The sequence below is a fragment of the Acomys russatus genome, chromosome 17 (genome assembly GCF_903995435.1).
Source record: "Acomys russatus chromosome 17, mAcoRus1.1, whole genome shotgun sequence".
NCBI classification, from domain to species: Eukaryota; Metazoa; Chordata; class Mammalia; order Rodentia; family Muridae; genus Acomys; species Acomys russatus.
In genome coordinates this window covers 58001146-58020302 of record NC_067153.1, presented here as the reverse complement: position 1 = coordinate 58020302, position 19157 = coordinate 58001146, and the positions used below count along the sequence as shown (strand labels likewise).

Genomic DNA, 19157 nt, shown 5'->3' with positions numbered 1-19157 from the left:
CTCTTCAGTGCTCATCAAACCTGCCCCCCATTTCTATCCCCATGCCCGCTCACGACCTTTGTTCAGGCACTCATCACTCATCAGGGTTAGCTGCTGTAAACTCCCAATTATAGTTCTCCCACCAAATACGGACCCCCATCCAAAACAGCTTCCACTCTGCTTCCAGAATAATCTGACCTTCAACAAAAATACCACACAATTCTCTTGCTTACCAATATTCCTATACACCACCCCCCCATTCTTTCAAGTGAATCCTAAGCCCTAGCTATACACACGGAGGTCATCGCATATGTCTGTAGTTGGCCACATAGTCCCACCACTGATCCTCAGCCCCACCACTGAGTCTCTGCCTCAGCTATGCTTTGTCTACCTAATGCTGAAGCAATCAGTGAGCGGCTTTGCATTTTAAAACGTGTCCAGTACTCCACTAGTCCGTAATGTCCGTTTTCCTCGGCATACTTTTGATACTACCAATCACGTGTCCGAATGGCATCCGAACACCACCTGCTTGACCACGCCTTATCTGGCTTTTCTTGCACAGGCTACTGTGTGTAAGCTCCATGAAAGCATGCACCAGATCTCAGGTTGGTATCTCTGGCAAATAATACAGTTCTTGGCACGTTGGCACGGTAGTACATCCAACACTGGGTACTGAGTGAAGAGACAGGAATTACCCATCTGCCGCACTAGAAAGCCATTGCTTTAAGGAGTAGAAGGTGCTGGTGCAGGTGAAAGACAGGGATACAGTGGAGGCAAAGGAGAAAAGCAGGTCCGAATTCTGGAGGGTCGGCACATCTGGTGGGCATGTCACAGGGAGAAAAGCATCGAGCCAAGACAATGCTAAAGAAATGAGATACTCACTGCAGAATACATGCAGGAAAAAAATTATAGAGATCATTGTGATGTTACACTTATTTTTTTATAAAACTGTGTTTATCAGTTTCTCTCTTAACGTGGCTATCACACAAAAAAAATGGAGACTCAATTTTATTATTATTTTTTAACAAGCTTCACAACACAATCCGGAGCAATATTAACTCTATTCTTAATCCTCTAAACTAATCTGGCTTCCTCCCAGTGTACATCCAAGGGATACGTGGAGTTTGTGGCTTTCTTGCTCCAGCTCCTCTCCTGATGTCACTGGACCTCTGTCAGTGGCTCCTCCTCTTCCTCCTCTAACTCCTCCTCCCTTGGCTGGCAGGAAGTCCAGCCCTATTCTCTTCCCTGCTCAGCGACTGGCTGTAAACTGCTTTATTGGGATCAATTGGAGAGCAGTGTTTATACATTGAGATAGGAGATTCTCAGAACAAGGATTACAACCAGACATTGGGGGGGCGGGGTGTAGATTTGAATTGCACAATAACCTTATGCCTACACTGTGATGCTTGGTGGTGGCACCTTGACAGGAATCTCCTGGGAGATGGGCCTCTGGGTATGCCTGTCTGGGAGTATCTTGATTTTTGTGGGCAGGGCCCCTGGGTTGTATACAGTGCTGAAAGCAAGGGAAACAACCACACACATGCATCTTTCTCTGCTTCTATGGATATGAGGTGACCAATTGCTCCAGGTTCCTGCTGCCTGGACTTTCCCATTGTGGTGGGGACTGTGACACCGTGAACTGTGAACTAAAATGAACCTTTCCTCCTTTAAAATGCTTTTCTTGGGGTTATTTTAACACAGCAGCAGGAAACAAATGAAAATAGCCATTATCCTTGTGACTTTGGAGAATTCGATTGGAGATGGGTCATATTAATTAGGAAAATAAGGAAAAGTCAGTTCAGAAGAGACACAGGTGGGCTTACTGCATCACTTTGGTGCCCTTCACTATGGCACCTGCCAACCAGGAGGATGTCACCACATTCTCAAGAGACTTGTGTGTGGGGAGCCATACTAGAAAATCAGCCATGCTGGAAATCCTGTGCTTAGGCTGCATGCTGTGACCTTTACTGAAGGAGATCCCGTGTTTAGGCTATCTTTGGATTGTTTACCTTTGAAAGAAATAAGAAAGCTCTTACAGGGAACTACTCAGAGGATTGTATTCTTGCCTGGGGGCTAGGGGGAAGTGAGGCTGTAATAGAGCCTGTGGTGTCCTTGCTATATAAACCATACCCACTTTTAACAAAGCGGGCCTTGATCGGAATCTGTCTTCGCTCCGTACCCCACGTGTCTCTGTCTCTTCCAGTTCGCACTCCCTCTTTCAGGCGAACCCTGGTTTGAGATGTCCCATGGACGGGGACACCTGTGCCTCTGACAGGTAGAACCAAGGGATGAAACAGTGTCTTCAGCTTCCAGATCTTAGTAGTAGCTGCCGGTCTGCATCTTAAGTTCTCAGAGTTTGGGCCTAACATTTTGCCAGGCAACTTTGGCAAATACCTCAGGATTGCTCCATCTTAACTCATGGAGAAGTTTATTAAATTAAAAAAAACAACAACAACAACAACAAATTTCATAGCAGCAGTAATAATAAGAACAAAAATCATAGGGCATACAGTCTCATTGGGTACCAAGAGTAGGCGTGGCAACACAAACGTTAAGATGGACTAGCAGTTGCATACTTACACCAAAGGAAACACCTGTGAGCACTAGGTTTCTGAGCATTGGCTCCAAGGGCTTGGTAGATGCCTCCTTTAGGCTGAGTCTAGTAGGGGAAGAGGTATTCATGCACGCACAGGATTATGGGAGTCAAGGCTGCATGACCCTACAAGAGCAGCAAAGCGGAGTGAGAAGCTGAGTGGCTCTGTGGAGGTCCATCAAGAGCCAGTAAGGCAGGAAAGAAAGGAAAAGAGCTGTGGTTGGTGGATGGCGCTAGCCACTGGCAGGAAGGGGTGGGGCCACCGGCAGGAAGGTTTTTCTTGAAGTTGTACAGAAAGGTATACAGTGGCGTTGCTGGTGAATGTGGGAGAACACTGTGAGGGTCACCTCAGAGGACTGCACTCCGAAGACTTTATTTATTTATTTATTTAAAAATAAGATAAGAATTCAAAGGGCACCAAAGATTGTATCTTTTACAGCTTAGTGCTAAGCACAGACTTCATTGTGTTGAATACATAGTAACAGACTGCCTATGACCAAAAATTCAGGAAGCTTTCTAACTCATTGGGAACTGTTGGAATGGATATTCAGCAGTGCAAGAGATCTCAAAGTCTGTCTGTAGCAGCTGTTATGACAAATATCATGAATATATCGTAGGGTAGGATGAGACCAAATTAGTTCGTAACTATTTAATAGGCCTATGAAACTCTAAAAGTCTGATTTTCTCCCACAAAGCATGGCTATGTAACTTCCCTGTGATATCATTCATTTAACTAATTAATTGGGGGAAAATTACTTCCTCTCAAGTCTTTTTTTTCCCCTGTGAAGAGGCTCAAGTAAATAACACTTTATGCCAGGATGCTATTATTAATTATTAATGCTGATAATGGCTCTGGTAGTGCAATCGTGTTGCAATCCAGTCCATACTGCTGCTGCGCCCTTGATAAAACCCAATCTTGATAAAAAGTAAAACCACATTTCAAATCTGACCCCAGGTGGATAACAGACACAAAGTAGACTGTTTACTCACCCAGAAAAGCAGATTTTTCTGTGTATTATGCATATTTAAAAAAAAAGTATTTTATACATTAAATGCGACTTAATAACCCACTTGCTATGTACAGTAAACACTGCCCTGGCGAAGACACAAACCCCTATGAATAAACACAAGGCCTGTCAGACTTTATGCCTGCTTTTCTGTTCTCACAACCTTAAAAAAATTGTGACTCGTTGTAAAGGTTAGGTGAAAGGGGAGCGATTACAAAATATGTGAACAGTTAGCCATCTTTTTAGGTCTAAGCATGCCATTCACAATAGAAAGGCTAGTGTTTCCAAAGGAAATCTGTTCTGAGATGTATCTATTTAAAGGCAACAGAGCTCAAAACCATGTTCAGCCAAAGAAGAAAGAGACCCCTGGCAAGTAATCCAAGACAGGACATCCAAGAAGGTAGTGCAGGGCCCATGCCAATGCTAACTAACTCCAGGCCAGCAGAGTGCCTCCTCACTCACGGCGCCACCCAAGGCACCGTGCGCACATGCGCGCGCGCGCGCGCACACACACACACACACACACACACACACACACACAAGCAAACCCTGCCCAGAAGAACCAAGAGGGCTTATCTCAGGCATGAGTGAGGTGTGAAAGGGTGTTCTCACACGCTTGGCTTGCTCAGTGATCCTGTCAGGCCAATAGCAGTACCTGCGTATAGACTCACGCCCAAGCTGAATGAATCCCATGCAATGGCAGCGATAGGGTCCACTCGCAGACGCCACGGCCAGAGCGTCTGAGAACTCATAGTGAAGTGAAACTTCCATTTCACCGCATGGCAAACACATCCTTAGCTCTGAACAACGTGCTTATTAACAAAGCCACGCGCAGCCGTCATAGTCTCTACTGTATGACTCTATCCTAGTAGAGGGAAACCGTGCTGCTCTTCTTATCAATGTACTGAATGATTCTGTGGCTCAACAACAGATGAATTTCAACTCCAACACACATCCCAACGTATTTTACTGAAAACTTACTCATTTCAAGGTACTCATAAAACAATCCCAGCTTGCCCATGGGCTGCAGATGGTAATCCTGTTCCCATCGTGGGGTAATCCTTTCTGATCCAGAGACTCTTTGATATCGTCCAATTAGATTCATGACCCATCTGCCAGAAAGATCAAACTATAAATTAGAACGAACATTGTCAGATCGACCCACACCATGAAGTATTTATTGCTATCTCAAAACGGCATATATATGTGTGTGTGTGTGTGTGTGTGTGTGTGTGTGTGTGTGTGTATGCCTCCAAAGAACTCTGTTTCTCTTTTGCATGTTAAACATCTTCAGCTTTTCCATTTTTCCCTCTAATCATTCAAAATATTTTGTTTCAGTATGAAAATTATCAGTGAAGACAAGAGAGAGGAAGACAGTGACGGGAGCTAGTGTTGGCTGCTGTCAACAGCAAGCACTGTTTGTAACGGTGTGCAGGGGGAACTAGGCGTGGTCGCTTTGAGAGATTAAACGTGAGGCTCCGAAGGAAGCGGAAGGCTGAGGACCAGGGCAAGAACCTCTAGACTGTGTGTGTGGGGGGCCTCTAGTGACTACAGACGGTGTGAGGTGGGATCAGAGCTGCCTTGGACGGCGCAGCACAGAAGAAGCTCTTATGGTCCCAGAGAGTAGGAAGGAAGGCGATCTATGAGTCTATGGGTGGGCTCTACGAGAGCAGCGGGAGGATTTGGGTGTTCCTAGCTGAGGGGAGAGAGGATCTGCTGCAGAACGCTAAGGACAAAAATGACAGACTAGGGGCTGGAGAGATAGCTCAGTGGTTAAGAGTGCCGTCTGCTCTTCCAAAGGTCCTGAGTTCAATTCCCAGCAACCACATGGTGGCTCACAACCATCTGTAATGTGATCTGATGCCTGCAGGTGCACGTGCAGGCAGAACACTGTTTACATAATAAACAACTTCAGGACAACAGAAGAGATCCACGCCCTCCAGACCAGCGAGCAGAGCCAGCCCCGCCCACCGCTGACTGCGTTCTGCTCCCATCCGGCGGCCTGTTTTCTCTTCTTCGCACGTCATGCCTCTCGTGTCCCTGATAAATGTTTCCCACCCTTCTCATGCCAATCTGCCTTGAAAACAAAACAGACCCGAGATAGCAACAGAATTAGCCATGCCCCTGAAATTCTGACGAGGACCCATCTTTGGACTGTAAAGACAGATGCTACAAGAAAATGGTACAGGTCCTCACTTGTTCCTCAAGTGCACCAAGTGTTTAAGGCGTGAGGCTGACAAGAGTGGACTCATCGTGGTGGCCTTCCTCCCGCCAGCCTCCCCTGACCACTGGGGTAAGGCCTTGCTCAGAATATGGCCTTGGCTTCCCCATCTCTCTCCACTTCCTCAGTAGGAGGCCAGCCAAGGGGAGGAACTCAGACTCAGATGCTCCTGACACTGAACCCACACCTGCCTCCTTTCTAGCTACTTTGGTGAAGTTCAAGTATGCTGATGGGATGTACACTGGCCAGGGTCAATGTTAGGACCAATGGGATTCAACACAAGCAAATGGGGCCAGCACATTTCCTCACACTCACGGGACTTCCTGCTGACCAACACAGGCTAATGGGCAGAGGCCGCTGAACGTGGAGCTATGATATTGGAATCTTGGCTTGGAGACACCACGCCATGTAGACTGATAGGTTCCTGCTTCAAGGTATCAATTATGGACTACAAAGCCTTCTGTATGTCAACCCAAAGATCTGAGCATACTCTCCCACCCCAAATCTGCAGTGCTTCTGCCATTCCAGGAGCCCTTAAACCAGGTGGTTCCCAAGGGCCACACCTCACAAGCCTTCATGACATTGATAAATCTGGGCTTGTTCTTTTGTTTTTTGTTTTTTTTTTTTTTGCTTTGCCTTGCCCCCCCACACCCTGTCCCCCAGCCTTTTCTGAGCACAGCCCATACTCCAGACAAAGGCAGTATTTTTCTCCTGGGGTTTCCAATCCATCCTCTGCCCTGGTGTTTGCCTAACTCAGCAGATATCTCCCCTTCCCACACACTGTAGATCACAGTGGACACCTCTCTGCACTATAGACTCCAAGCCTCTCACTTCCTTTTCTTGAATTACTCATCTACAATAGGAATAATCCATCTTTGCCCTGAGTCTTTTGATTTTTTTTTTTTTTTTTAAAACAAAACCAGCACTAAGAAACTGGGCTGTGATTCTGGCGCCAGATCTCATCCTTGACTACCACAGAACTTGGGGGAAAACCAAAATGCACCAGACTCTTTCCCTCCCTGGCCAAGACTAGGAGCAGAATTACAAATTAATATCTGTACATATTTACTATAGCATTAACAAAACTCAAGATAATGCTTCACATCTCATTGTCTCTTGGTCTTTTATTAAACTAGAGCCCGATGCCATTTCCACTAGGTAGATCCCACCCACAAGCACCCACCTCTTCCTGAATATTTCACGCTAGAACTCAGTGTAGAGGCATGCCACAGCCATCCCCTGGCTGGATACTCAAGGACACTAATGTTTTAGGGTTCTTGTTATTTTCTTTAATGTTCGCATCATCTTTCATGAATAAGAAAGAAAATCCCAACAGGGCGGTGGTGGTGCATTAATCCCAGGACTCGGGGAGGCAGAGGCAGGAGGATCTTTAGGAATTCGAGGCCAGCCTGGTCTACAAAGCGAGTCCAGGGCAGCCAAGGCTACACAAAGAAACCCTGTCTTGGGCAGGGGGGGAGAAAAAAAAGAAAAGAAAACCCCTGGAATGCCTTGAATGTCAGTGCTGGGATGATGACCAGAGGGCTGACATTCTCTGGGTCCAGCAAAACACCATAGATATAATTTGCTGATGGTTTGCATTTTAGGCCAATGCAACACTCAAGGGCTCATGCCCAGTGCCCGCTCTGCTCCTGGGAGCAGTCTAGGTGTAGCCTCAGCTAGCTCTTTAATTGGAGTTGAAGGAAGGGTATGGACCTGAAACGGCTGGCTGAGACTAAGAAACTCTGTTTCCGCTGGCCCAGCACCATCATATGGAAGCAGCCGAGCTGGCTTTTCCAAGGAGGGAGGCTCCAAGGAGCAGAGGCAGTGTGCGCCCCTCCGTGTGGGATTCTGTGTGAAGGGAAGGAGCTGGCCCACGCAGAGCAGCGGTGGCCCCCAGGGACACTGCTCTGACTGAGACTTGGCCTTCTCTGGGTTTCGAGCCAGGGAAAAAGAATGAAAAACACATGGCATCGGTATCTTCAGCCCCAATGGAAATCTCTGTGATTGTGAGCAATAAGCCTTCTTGAAGCCACAGTGTGGACAGGCCATGGGTGCTGAAGGTCACCTTTTAGTTGCTCAGAATCAATTTAGGAAACACACTCTCCCCCCACTAACTTTTAAGCTGCAGAAAATAGCTCACTGCCAACCAGTTACTTATAAAAAAAAAATTACTGTTAAATAATCTACTTGGCTCAGAACATGCTGCTTTAGTAGTCTAAGAATGAGTTAAGTTTTTATTTTTTTAAATACATTTTCATATTAAAACAGCATGGTTTGCCCATGACCCACTTTTACTTATCTGGAAAAACACAAATATGAACTTGATGAAAGGAAGGGTTGTTTTCTGTGCAGCAGGATTAAAGTTATCTCACAGTTAAAGCTGGAAAATCCTTTCCTGGGACGGGAGTGCTGCCTTTGCTTTGAGTAGGGCCTTGACAGTTCACAATGAAAAGGGACAAAAAAGCCCGGTGAAAAATGTGGACTATTCCAGAAAGAATGACCAGAAACCTAGCAGTGCCAGAGGCGAAGATGCAGGGCAGGGAAAGGCACAGGCGAGACAGTGGTGGCGGGACACGGGGAAGAGTGCAGGAAGCTGCAGTCTACACCAGGAGCTGAGTGCTATACAAGCCTGTCCCACCGCACAGTGGTGTAAAGGACTGCAAGGGAAGAATCTACATTTCCAAATGCAAATTTTAAGTTTACTTTCAGGTGTGAATGAGTGGCTTAAGAGGCCAGTAAGGAGAAGTGACACTCTGCACCACTGTTGGCATGGAATAGAAAAGGGACAACAGAGGAGGCCCCGTAGGAGCAGGTCAAAGTTTCATGAAAGCCAAACATGGAAGGCAGAAACGACTTTTTCCAAGTAAGCACGTGGGCGGAACACCCCTCCCCCCCCCTTTCCAAAATGTTACCTGCCACCCGTGCCTGTCTCCAGAAGATCTTAAGAGTCTTAGGTCCCACGAAAGCATCTACTACAGGACAGGAGACCATATTGGATGATGTAGAGGCGGGTGATAACACAGAATGGGGCAGAGGCATGACAGACAGCACCCTAGAGGAAAGGTTTAGGTGGCCTCAAGGCCAGAAAGGGCAAAGGTAGATTCATTGGGAACTCTGGAAAAGCCCTGGCTAGCCAGCAAGCACCTTGACATTAGTTCCGGGAGACCCATGTCAAACTTCCGACCTCCAGAACTTGAAGACTTGGACCTTATTTTAACCCTTAACCTTGCAATAATTCGTTAAATTGCAACAGAAAACTATTCCATCAGATGTCCTGTTTGCAGGAAATGCAGATGGTACCGCCCTGAGGGCAGAGCCCACACTAGGGCCCTTGCTAACAGTTTGGGGGGCAACTGTGCCTTGCCACTGTTCTCACTTCTTAGGGAAACCATTCAAAACCCCAGTGGCGATTGTTTCTGGTGTCTCAGGGATGCCAGGAGACATTTGTTCTTCACAACACTGTGTCTGGAGTCATGGGATCCCGGGCAGGTTCCACAGTACCCTCCCACTGCCAGTGTGATCCTGGGTAAACTCTTTAACCTCTTTAAGCCATAGATCTTCATTAGCAAAAGGAAGATTTGTGAAATTAAGCTATATAAGTGCACCCAGGCACACATAAACATGTATACACAAAGACAGTACGTAGTGCAGAGGCCAGCACACATTCAGCATGCATGTTACTATTACTACTAATGACGTCTAGACACATGAAGGTGGGGCTGCTATGGCAATTAGCCCTACTAAGGGCCCTTTCTCAAAGACCTCTGTTCAATCAGCCATCAGTGATAGCCTAAGAGGCATACATGACAGAGGGTGGGATTTCTGTTAAATATGAAGATGAAGGTCTTTATATAACTACTGTGTGTTTATGCACATGTATGTGTATGTTCGTGTGTGTGCTATCAATGAGCCCAGAGCCCCCCAATTCAGCTCTGCTCAGTAGCTGGCCAGTGAGCTCCAGAGATCCTCTTGTTTCTATCTCCTCAGCACTGGGGTTACAGATGTGCATGACAGTGCCTGGCTTTTTATGGGTACTCAGGATCCTAACTCCAGTCTGCATGCTCACACAGGAAGCACATTACAACCAAGCCATCTGCTGAGCCCCCCAGATGTAAATTCCTGGCTGGACTTCTTTCCAAGAGACCTTCCATTTCAATGGATTCTAATCTGCTTTAGAGAAAGATGCATGGCTCGGTGGGTAAACTCTTTCCGGCGGTAGGCTGGTCTGTCCCCCATCCTGACGCCCAGGACCATGTATGTGGTACTCACGGGAGCAATACTTCTTGGATGTTATTCCAGATCGCCTTCCCTCCCATGATGATGGTCAGCTGTGTGGTCAGCTCAAGGAGACAGCCTCCTGGGTCGCACTGGCATGTCGTAAAGAAAGCAACATTTAGATTCCAGGTGTACAGCTTTCAAAGAAACATTCCATTAGCATCTCTATTTGTTCTCCTGGGCTAAAAATATCTCAGAACTGCACAAGGAAGTCACTACTCATTAGGCAGCCGGGAGAAGGCAAGCAGCAGCTTCAACTGTCAGGAGAGTAACACCATTCTGTTTTCGTACCTCCTCGTTTCTGTATTTGCCCAGCCAGTACACCGGGTCCCCCGGATAGCCTACGAATTTGCCCTTAAAGAACGCAATGTAGAAACACGAGGAGTAGTAGTTGACGAACTGGAACAAGAACATCTTCATGGTCAGGCTGTTCTCATAATCCGTCTGGGTCCTTGGGAGTTCTGCGGTTAAAACAACGAGACAGACAGACGCTGAAACCCGGAACAGCTCTGAGACCTTAATCAAAGACTTGGATACCTCAAGATAACACAACGAAAGGAGGACAATTCACACTGTTTCAGTTTCATCTGCTTTCCATTCCTCAATATAGCCACTGTGTTAATTGTGAGTTTACACATTGTTACGCATTCTTCCCAGATACACACAGTATCCTCTATGGAAAGCAGCACACACACACCTTAAAAAATTGTAAATGCTGTATTATTAAATATCAGCAGGAATTGTTTTGGTCTAAAACCGCACAGTTATTTCTGTTGTGATGCCAGGGAATCAACCCAGGACCACTGAGCAACATGCCCAACCCCTCAGAAAATCAGCTCTCAACTGCCTAATAAAGACTATTCTTTGACTTCCGGAATTATAAGATCTGTTGGAAACAGTGGAGCGGGAGCAGCTGGCTAGAGGCATCTGGGAAGCACAAAGGGCTGTCCTCCGAGCGTCCAATCTCAGCCAGTCTGACTATCATTCTGAGAATGACCCAAGTGCAAGCAGGGTGTGGAAAGTCCCCAACTCTAGCCGTGACGCAGCTGCCTGGGACACACGCCAGGCAGAAGCAGCACTCGTAACAGCGGGCAGAGCTGATGAGAACTGTATTAACACAGGCAGCATGGGGGGATGCCATGCACCAGTGCAGCAGCTTGTCCTCTCTGTGACAAAAGAGTACATACACTTTTGCCACTGGAGCCGAGAGACCCTGTTCCGCTTGTTTGCAACAGAGACCACTCACTTTCAGGAAGAGCACACTGGACCTAATGTAACTGGACATATTCTTCAGACCAATGTGTTTACAGAGCTTGGATAGACATGACCACCATTGTCTCTTTTGTGTCCCTCCTCCAGATACTGAGATGCACACAGTTAACTTCCCAGATGGGCTAGAGAAAACACGTTCAGCACTCTCTCAACGCTTTTCTAAGAACGTTAACCTGCAGGAATGGAAACTGCTAAGCGGGGTTTGCTGGGTGGCGCCTCACCGAAGTTGGTGATCATGATGGCCACCTTCTCGTAGATGGTGTTCAGAATCATGATGATGATGAAGCTGATGATGGAGGCCGTGATGGACGTGGCCATCTGTGGCGTCAGGTACTTCTGGATCGGGTCTGTGCCATTGGGGTTCTTGGGGAGGGTTGTAGAAAACACAATGAACACGGACAGCCGGTAGACGATGATTCCGATCACGGAAGCGATGATGAGCAGGATCTGAAACCGGCAGCGATGGCATCGTGAGCCTCAGCGGGGGCGCAGACCTGCACCAGCACTGACCCGGTGTTTAAGCAGCGAGAGCCTCAGCAGGGCGCAGATCTGCACCCACACGGACCCCGTGTTTAGGCAGAGAAGAGGCAGGTGCCGGTTGCAGGAAATGTCGGCTAAGTGCCATGAAAGCATTGGCAGAGTGGGAAGAAACACGGGAGACAAAGAGGGAGCACCCATGGTAGTGGGACGCTGTTGATGGCAAGAGGCCAGAGTACCTCTCGCTGCATGCCCTACACAACTGTCCTGTAAAACTAGGGGTGCCAGTAAGAAAAGCCTATGTTAAAAGGAGCATTATCTTCAGACAGCACAGAAGTGAAGTAATACTCTAGGTCAGCTGCCCTCAATCTGTGGGTCAGGGCCCCTTTGGCGGTGTAATGACCCTTTCACATGGGTCGCATGTCAAATATGCTGTGTATCAGACATTTACGTTATGATTCATAACAGTAGCAACAAAGGCATTTTTTTTTTTTATGGTCGGGGCTCACCACCACCACACGAGGAACTGTATTAAATGTCACAGCGTTAGGAAGGTTGAGAACCACCGCTCTAGATGGAAGGAGTGTTCATGATCACAGAAGCAATGAAAATGTCCCTTGTACAATACTATATGGTTTGGGTGGGACGTTAGTGGCGGGGGTGGGGGTGGGGAGGGTGGGGGTAAGGGGGGTGGAGTTAGCGGGGGTGGATGGGGTGAGGGTGGAGTTAGCGGGGGGGGGGGGGATGGGGGTGGGGTGGAGTTAGCGGGGGGTGGGGGTGGAGTTAGCGGGGGTGGAGGTTAGCGGGGGTGGGTGGGGTGGGGGTGGAGTTAGCGGGGGTGGGGGTGGGAGTTAGCAGGGCTGGGTGGGGTGGGGGTGGAGTTAGCGGGGGTGGATGGGGTGTGGGAAGTTAGCGGGGGTAGATGGGGTGGGGGTGGAGTTAGCGGGGGGTGGGGTTAGCAGGGATGGGTGGGGGTAGAGTTAGCGGGGGTAGGGGTGGGTGGGGGTGGAGTTAGTGGGGATGGCATGCGGTGGGGGTGGAGTAACAGGGGTGGGGTAGGGGTAGATGGGGGGTGGGGTATTCTTCAGTTGTACTTGAAGGAGAATCATTCCTCCCTTCAGAAAGCCCCGTCACCAAGAGTCAGCAACGCTGGCTTTGCTTTTATCATGATAGCAGCAGGGTGTGCCTGGAGCACTAGCTGAGGGGCCAGCAGCTGCCCTGGCAGCAGGTCTCTGCTTTAAGAGCTTCTCACGCTCTTCTTGAGCCAACAGTCACACTTGCATCCCACAAGCTCTGCTCTACAGACCAGGGCCCACTTGACTCCCGCTTCTCATGATCAGTGGGGGGCACCTGCAGCACAGCCTGCACTTGATAGGATTTTACTTTCTCAGTAAACAGGTTTGCTCTCCCTGCTCCGTCTTCCTTATTCGATAGACAATTTAGACCAGCAGGTCTCAACCCACAGGTGTCACGTATTAGATATCCTGCATGTCAGATATTTATATTATGATTCGTAACAGTAGCAAGATTACAGTCATGAAGTAGCAACAAAAATAATGAGAACATATAAAAGCATTAGGAAGGGTGAAAACCACTGATTTAGACACTGTCACAGTGGCTGCTTTACACTCATTTCCCTATGTCTTCTTCGTTGGATACACTTTAGACCCGTGGACTCTGGCTCCAGTGATGAGAGCCAGGGAAAGCTACAGAGAACAAGAACTCCAGCACCAAGCAAGGCACACCCTGTTTCAACGTGTGCGAGGTAAGACACAGGGAGGAGCTACAGTCTCTTATATGTTCACCCCAGCTCAGCCACTGGCTGCAGAACCTTGTACAGGGTAACCCCAGGCTTCACTTTTCTCATGTAGCGGGCAAACTCCTGCGGGGAGAATACGACGCCTAGGCCTAGGAAAAGCACTGGTTACGGTGACCAAAGTGTTAAAAAGACATTTTCTTACTTGCTTTGCAATCTGCATATAGAGAAGGCATTGTATTTCTCCATATTCTCGCTCATTATCTCCTTTCCTTCACAGTTAAGCCTTGCGAAATGAAAAGGAGTGTGTGTGTGTGTGTGTGTGTGTGTGTGTGTGTGTAAATTTTCTAAGGCTGAGAAAATCTGGAAAAATGCAATGTCTTCCATCCTCAGCATAATACAAACAGGCCATTTAAATCTTTCTAATAATCACCCCACAATTACTTTTATAATTCTTCTTCACAAAAGCATTCTTTAAGCACGCTCGCTGCCGACCTCAACACTCTCACTGTTGAATTCCTGTTAAGAAGTCTGGATAGTAGGCAGTGTGAGAATGAAAAAGCACAGGCTGAAAGAGTAAAGAAAAAAAAAATGTTCTAGATTAAGCTGCCAGGAGGGAAAAGCCACACTGACTCAGACACAGACCTCGGCAGCTCTGCCTCCCGACTGGCCTGCCCCGCCCCTGGCTTGGGCACTAGATTCTGGTACCTGCCAGGGCTGTCGCAAACCTGCAGCTGCCTCCACAACTCCAAAACAGAAGACTGGTTTTGCTCAGTCTTCTCAGAGCAGGGCACACTCTTCCCTTGGGTTTATTGTTTTTTAATGCTAACATATTTCAGATCACTGGAGAGGACTTGGAAGTGCTCCCCAGTGGACAGACACACAGCCTTTCCCCCTCTCGAAGAGAAGCTGGGCTTTGCTCTGTAGGATCAACCTCTCCTAAACTCTCATCCTACTGGGTGGCCTGCCCACTGGATGTTACTCAAGCTGCCCTCACCCCAGACCCGGAGATCAGCTTCAGGAATTGATAAAACTCACTTTCCCCTGTGTTACTATCATATACATGAAAGAGTTTCTCTGTGTAGCCTTGGCTGCCTTCTTGGACTCGCTTTGTAGACCAGGCTGGCCTCGATCTCACAGAGATCCGCATGCCTTCTGCCTCCCTGAGTGCTGGGATTACAGGCGTGCACTACTGCGCCCCACCTGAGTTTATATTAATACACACTGTCAACCTGCTTTCTAGGAAAGACGGAGAAACAAATTCACATTACAGCTGTCACCTCAACATGGCGCCCCCAAGAGGCAGAAATCAGAATCCCTTCATAACGTGCACAGTTGGATCCTCCCAGGTACAGGGTGTTTGCCCATGTGGGCTGCTGTGTTTTTCTTGGCTGGCGCATAAGTCCTCCTGGTGCCACCTGCTGCTGAGCTCTTGCAGCTGTCTCACAGCTGACTGGGGCTCCGACCTAAAGGTCTCAGTGCTTGCATTGCTCTGCTTGCTTAGCATTTCGTCTGGCATTTTGTTTAAATTTAGTGCTTCCTTTCCTTTCCTCTGAAGTGTTTTCCTCTGGTTTAGGAGGTCGTTTTAAACCTACAGACTATTAACATTCATTCACATCGATTCCTGGTTTATGGCTTACAGTTTAAAAAAAAAAAAAGTATTTTGGAATTTATTATAACATGTGGTTCAGAGTGTGACCCTGACTTTTTTTTCCCTAACAGCTAGCAAGCAGCCCCACTGGTCATTAACTCACCCTGGATCTACAGTGGTTCATTTCTTATGCATTAAATCACTAAATCAGAGCCTGGACCTGGCTGTCAGATCCATCCTTAAATCTGTTCGTTCCTAAGCCAAACAAAGCTCTCATTAAATTGTATTAATGATATCTTTTAATTAATAATAAACCAGAACTATTTTGTAAAGTCTGCTTTGTTTTTTTTTTTTTTTTTTAATCTAAAATCATTTTTAAAACTTTTCATTTCTTTTTGGGGGGAATTTTTAAAAATATTCCTAAAGTTTTTAGTTTTAGTTGTTGCTATTACAATTTCTCAGAGTTCTTACTGCCTCCCCTTGTTTTCTTCAGAAGCAGCTGGAAACTCCTGACCTACTGACCTGATGGCAGCAAAAGGGTGGAAGCAATGGAAGAGCCACAGTGGAAAGGGAAGGTACCCTGGCCTGGCAATACCTCATGTGGCTGCCAGAGGGCGCTCAGGAGCCATCTCTACATGAGACCATGCAAGCACATCTCTGTATGAGACCATGGAGGGACCGCACCAGGCTTCCACTTTTCCTTGAAATTTTACATGAGATACTAAAAAAAGACTGTCAAGTATTATTATTATTATTATTATCATCATCATCATCATCATCATCATCATCATCAACAACAACAACAATAATAATAACCAATTACTCAAACATAAGCTTGTGACAGCTTCTTACCCAGAAGAAGACAGCACTTGCACACAGGGTAATCCGGATACACTTCCCACAGGTGGTAAATGGGATACGCTCCTCTTCCTGTTGAACAAAAACGGCCGGTCAGGGGGGTAACACCAATAGAGCTGTTGATATTTCTGTGCATGTCAGCAGATCTTAGACTTAAGAACAGACAAGACCCAAGTTTTCAAGCATTCCTTTCTCACTCATAACCATGCAGTTAATAATCTCAGACAGACACACAGGTTGAGTGCAGCATTTGTTTGTTTGTTTTGGTGTTGAGTATTAAACACATGGCCCTGTGCTTGCTTGGCAAATGCTCTCAGCTTTCCGATCTGTGGTTTTTGGTCAAGCTTTATAGAATAACATGGTGTAACAATTAATTTTTGGAGGGTTTCCATCTTATAGTTTATCAGGAGGAAAACAAGGCTCCAGATTTCTCTGGAAGAGAAGCCAGCATGTAGGGTGTGACCCTGAGCTGGTGTTCACTCTGAGCCAGGTACTCCAAGTGAGTTTTATACACAAATTCCACCAATTCTCATTATAGCAAACCCCGAAACACTCTATCACATCCCCTTTACAGATGGGGAAACTGAGCCATGGATCCAAGATCGCAAAGCCCATAAGCTGCTGTGCTCACATCTGAATCCGACACCTGCAATGTCAGCAACATACAGCTTTCTTCCCAGCCCAGGGAGGATGCATAGGGCAGCGAAGGTGAAATGAGGAATAAAGAAAGTGAGATTTTTTTGGTTTGAGAATTTTAGCAAGAAGCATTTCACCAGTGATTTTACCCATCAGTTGACCGTTTTAGGTGGTTAGACCATCTCTGCCTTAGCTGTCTGTAGGTTTTTTCATTACCTGAGTTTTATACTGTGGAAGATTCAGAAATCAGCTGTTGCAGGGCTTGGGGTGTACAGTAAGACACACAGCGCTATTTTTTTCTTTTTACAACAGTAGTTGCAACAAATATAGTCAAATGCCTCACACAGTGCTGGCACACAGTGATATCTCAATATGCACACCACTCCTTCAACTCCTTCTGACTTTAGAATAAGAGCCACGGTATTTTTTCTTTCTTTCTTTTTTTCACACCCCATCTAGAAGGTCTGCCAGGGACAGCCAACTCAGAGGTACAGCTAGCTCAGGATGAAAATTTACTGCATGGAAGTGCTCTGTGACAATCGAGACTCGCCTGTAAATGCCAACACGGCTTTCCTTAAATGGCTGTGCCATTCTTGCTCTAAAATATATGCATTTTACCGTGATTGTTAGAGAGGGGTCGTCACAGTGGTCCCCTACACACACTGTCCTAAGCTGTGCCCAGAACATGTCTAGGATACTCAGCATCTCATTGATGTCATAATGGATGCAGGCAATTGCACTGCTCAAGCCCCGCGATGGCCTGGTGGATCGTGCTGCCAACTACTTCAGAGAAAGCCCCGCACCGCACCACCTTGCTGCGAATCTGGAAGGAGCTCATGGCTCTGCAGCAGAGCCCACGCGTCGTACCTGAGTGATCTCGTTTATTACCACGTGATTGCACTGGGCTTCGTATTCCGGCCGGGCCTGTTCCTCCTGCTGGAGCTCAACAGTGTCCCATTCATACTCGAGCTCTGCCTGGCGCCGCTTCCAAAACTCCAAAAACAACGTGACTGACAAGACAGAAGAGGACAGTGTGGCTCTTTAGGGCTACTCTCAGAACACCAAATGCTGGGGGTTACCACTCCTGCTCTTTTGCAGTGAGCGACCTATTTATAGGTGATAGTAACATAGGCAGGAAATGTTTCTTTAAATGAAGACGTTGGTGATTTGCAAACACTGTGAAACATGAGAGTCTGAGGGGGGAGGCCACGGGGAGTCTGAGGGGGGAGGCAAGGGTGCACGTTGGACACAAAGCTTGCCACCTGTGTCTCACCAACTGAACACACGAGTTAATTCACTATCCAAGAGCAGCACACAGTTCAGCCTTGCCCTCCATTCCCCATGCTCTTCTGCCTCCCTCTCTCTGGGGCTGGACTAGAAAGCAACACTCCAGTGCCCGCTAAATGAGCTAAAACAGTATTTTTATATGAAAGATAGATCTCTTTCTCAGGTTTATACCTGAGATATGAAAAAATTAGGCATCATTATTTTTCATAATCTGTAACTCAAAAAAGCTAATTATGTTCAGTTAATTGAGGATCAACTCCCTAGGCTTGTTAAATTAGTCTACCGTCTTTAACCCTTCTTATATAAAAATCCTAAAGTTATCATGGTTCGAGTCACAATTCCTATTAAAGTGTCCACTGCATGCTGAGAACAAGAAAGGGAAAAGGGGCTCCTAGATGCATGGGACATGACGGGCACAGCAGACAGAAGAGGAACAGGCTGTTTTAGACACATCCAACAGACCAGTGGTTCTCAACCCCACAGGGATCACATAGCCTACATACCATGTTCATATCACAAGTCATAACAGTAGCAAATGTACAGTTATGAAATAATTTTACAGTTGGGGCGTCACCACAACACGAGGAGACGAATTAAAGGGTTATAGATTAAGGAAGGTTGAACACACTGTAGAAGATGCTTCAGGGACAGACTTTCAGAGTAGGGGGCAAGGCGGCTCTCAAGAGAAAAATTTAGCTTCCTCAGAAAGCTGTCCATGTCACGGAGGCCAGGGCAACTGGGTGCTTTCCATTCTGCTGTGACTGAAGGGTTATGAGGAGGAAAATGGGATAGCCAAGCAACAGACCTACAGGAGGGCGTGTTACCTGGAGAGGAACTAGGCGTTTAAAGGCTGGGAGGGGGTCTAGTGTGAGTGAACACAGGTGCAGGAGACCCACAGCAAACAGAAGGAAGCTTGTATGAAGGATGTTGAAGAGGACATAGTAGACGCAAGGAGGAATGAAGGGCTGGAGGTCAGGAGTATAGGCCAGGGTTCTGGTGTCAACAGTGTCCTGGAGTCTAGTGTAGCAGATGATAACACCAAGAGGGAGGACACTGGGCCAGGGTGGTGCTTTGACTGAGAATGAACCGCCAGGCTCATATATTTGAATACTTGGTCCCTAGTTGGTGAAGCTGTTTGGGAAGGATTAGGAGGCGTGGCCTTGTTAGAGGGGGGCTGTATCTTCAGTTAACTAGAGCAAGCGTTG

The 19157-nt window shown here is 47.1% G+C and overlaps 1 protein-coding gene across 2 annotated transcripts in view; it reads right to left on the bottom strand.

The window, feature by feature from the left end:
* Ano6 (anoctamin 6) overlaps positions 1-19157 on the bottom strand; it is a 174535-nt gene that overhangs the window by 13056 nt on the left and 142322 nt on the right. For both annotated transcript variants that reach the window (XM_051160263.1, XM_051160264.1), the window contains 6 exons: positions 17533-17675; positions 16024-16101; positions 11569-11794; positions 10367-10536; positions 10070-10167; positions 4561-4691 (listed from right to left, as the gene is read on the bottom strand). In XM_051160263.1, the coding sequence (XP_051016220.1) occupies positions 4561-4691; positions 10070-10167; positions 10367-10536; positions 11569-11794; positions 16024-16101; positions 17533-17675 (846 nt within the window). The remainder of the gene's footprint in view (positions 1-4560; positions 4692-10069; positions 10168-10366; positions 10537-11568; positions 11795-16023; positions 16102-17532; positions 17676-19157) is intronic.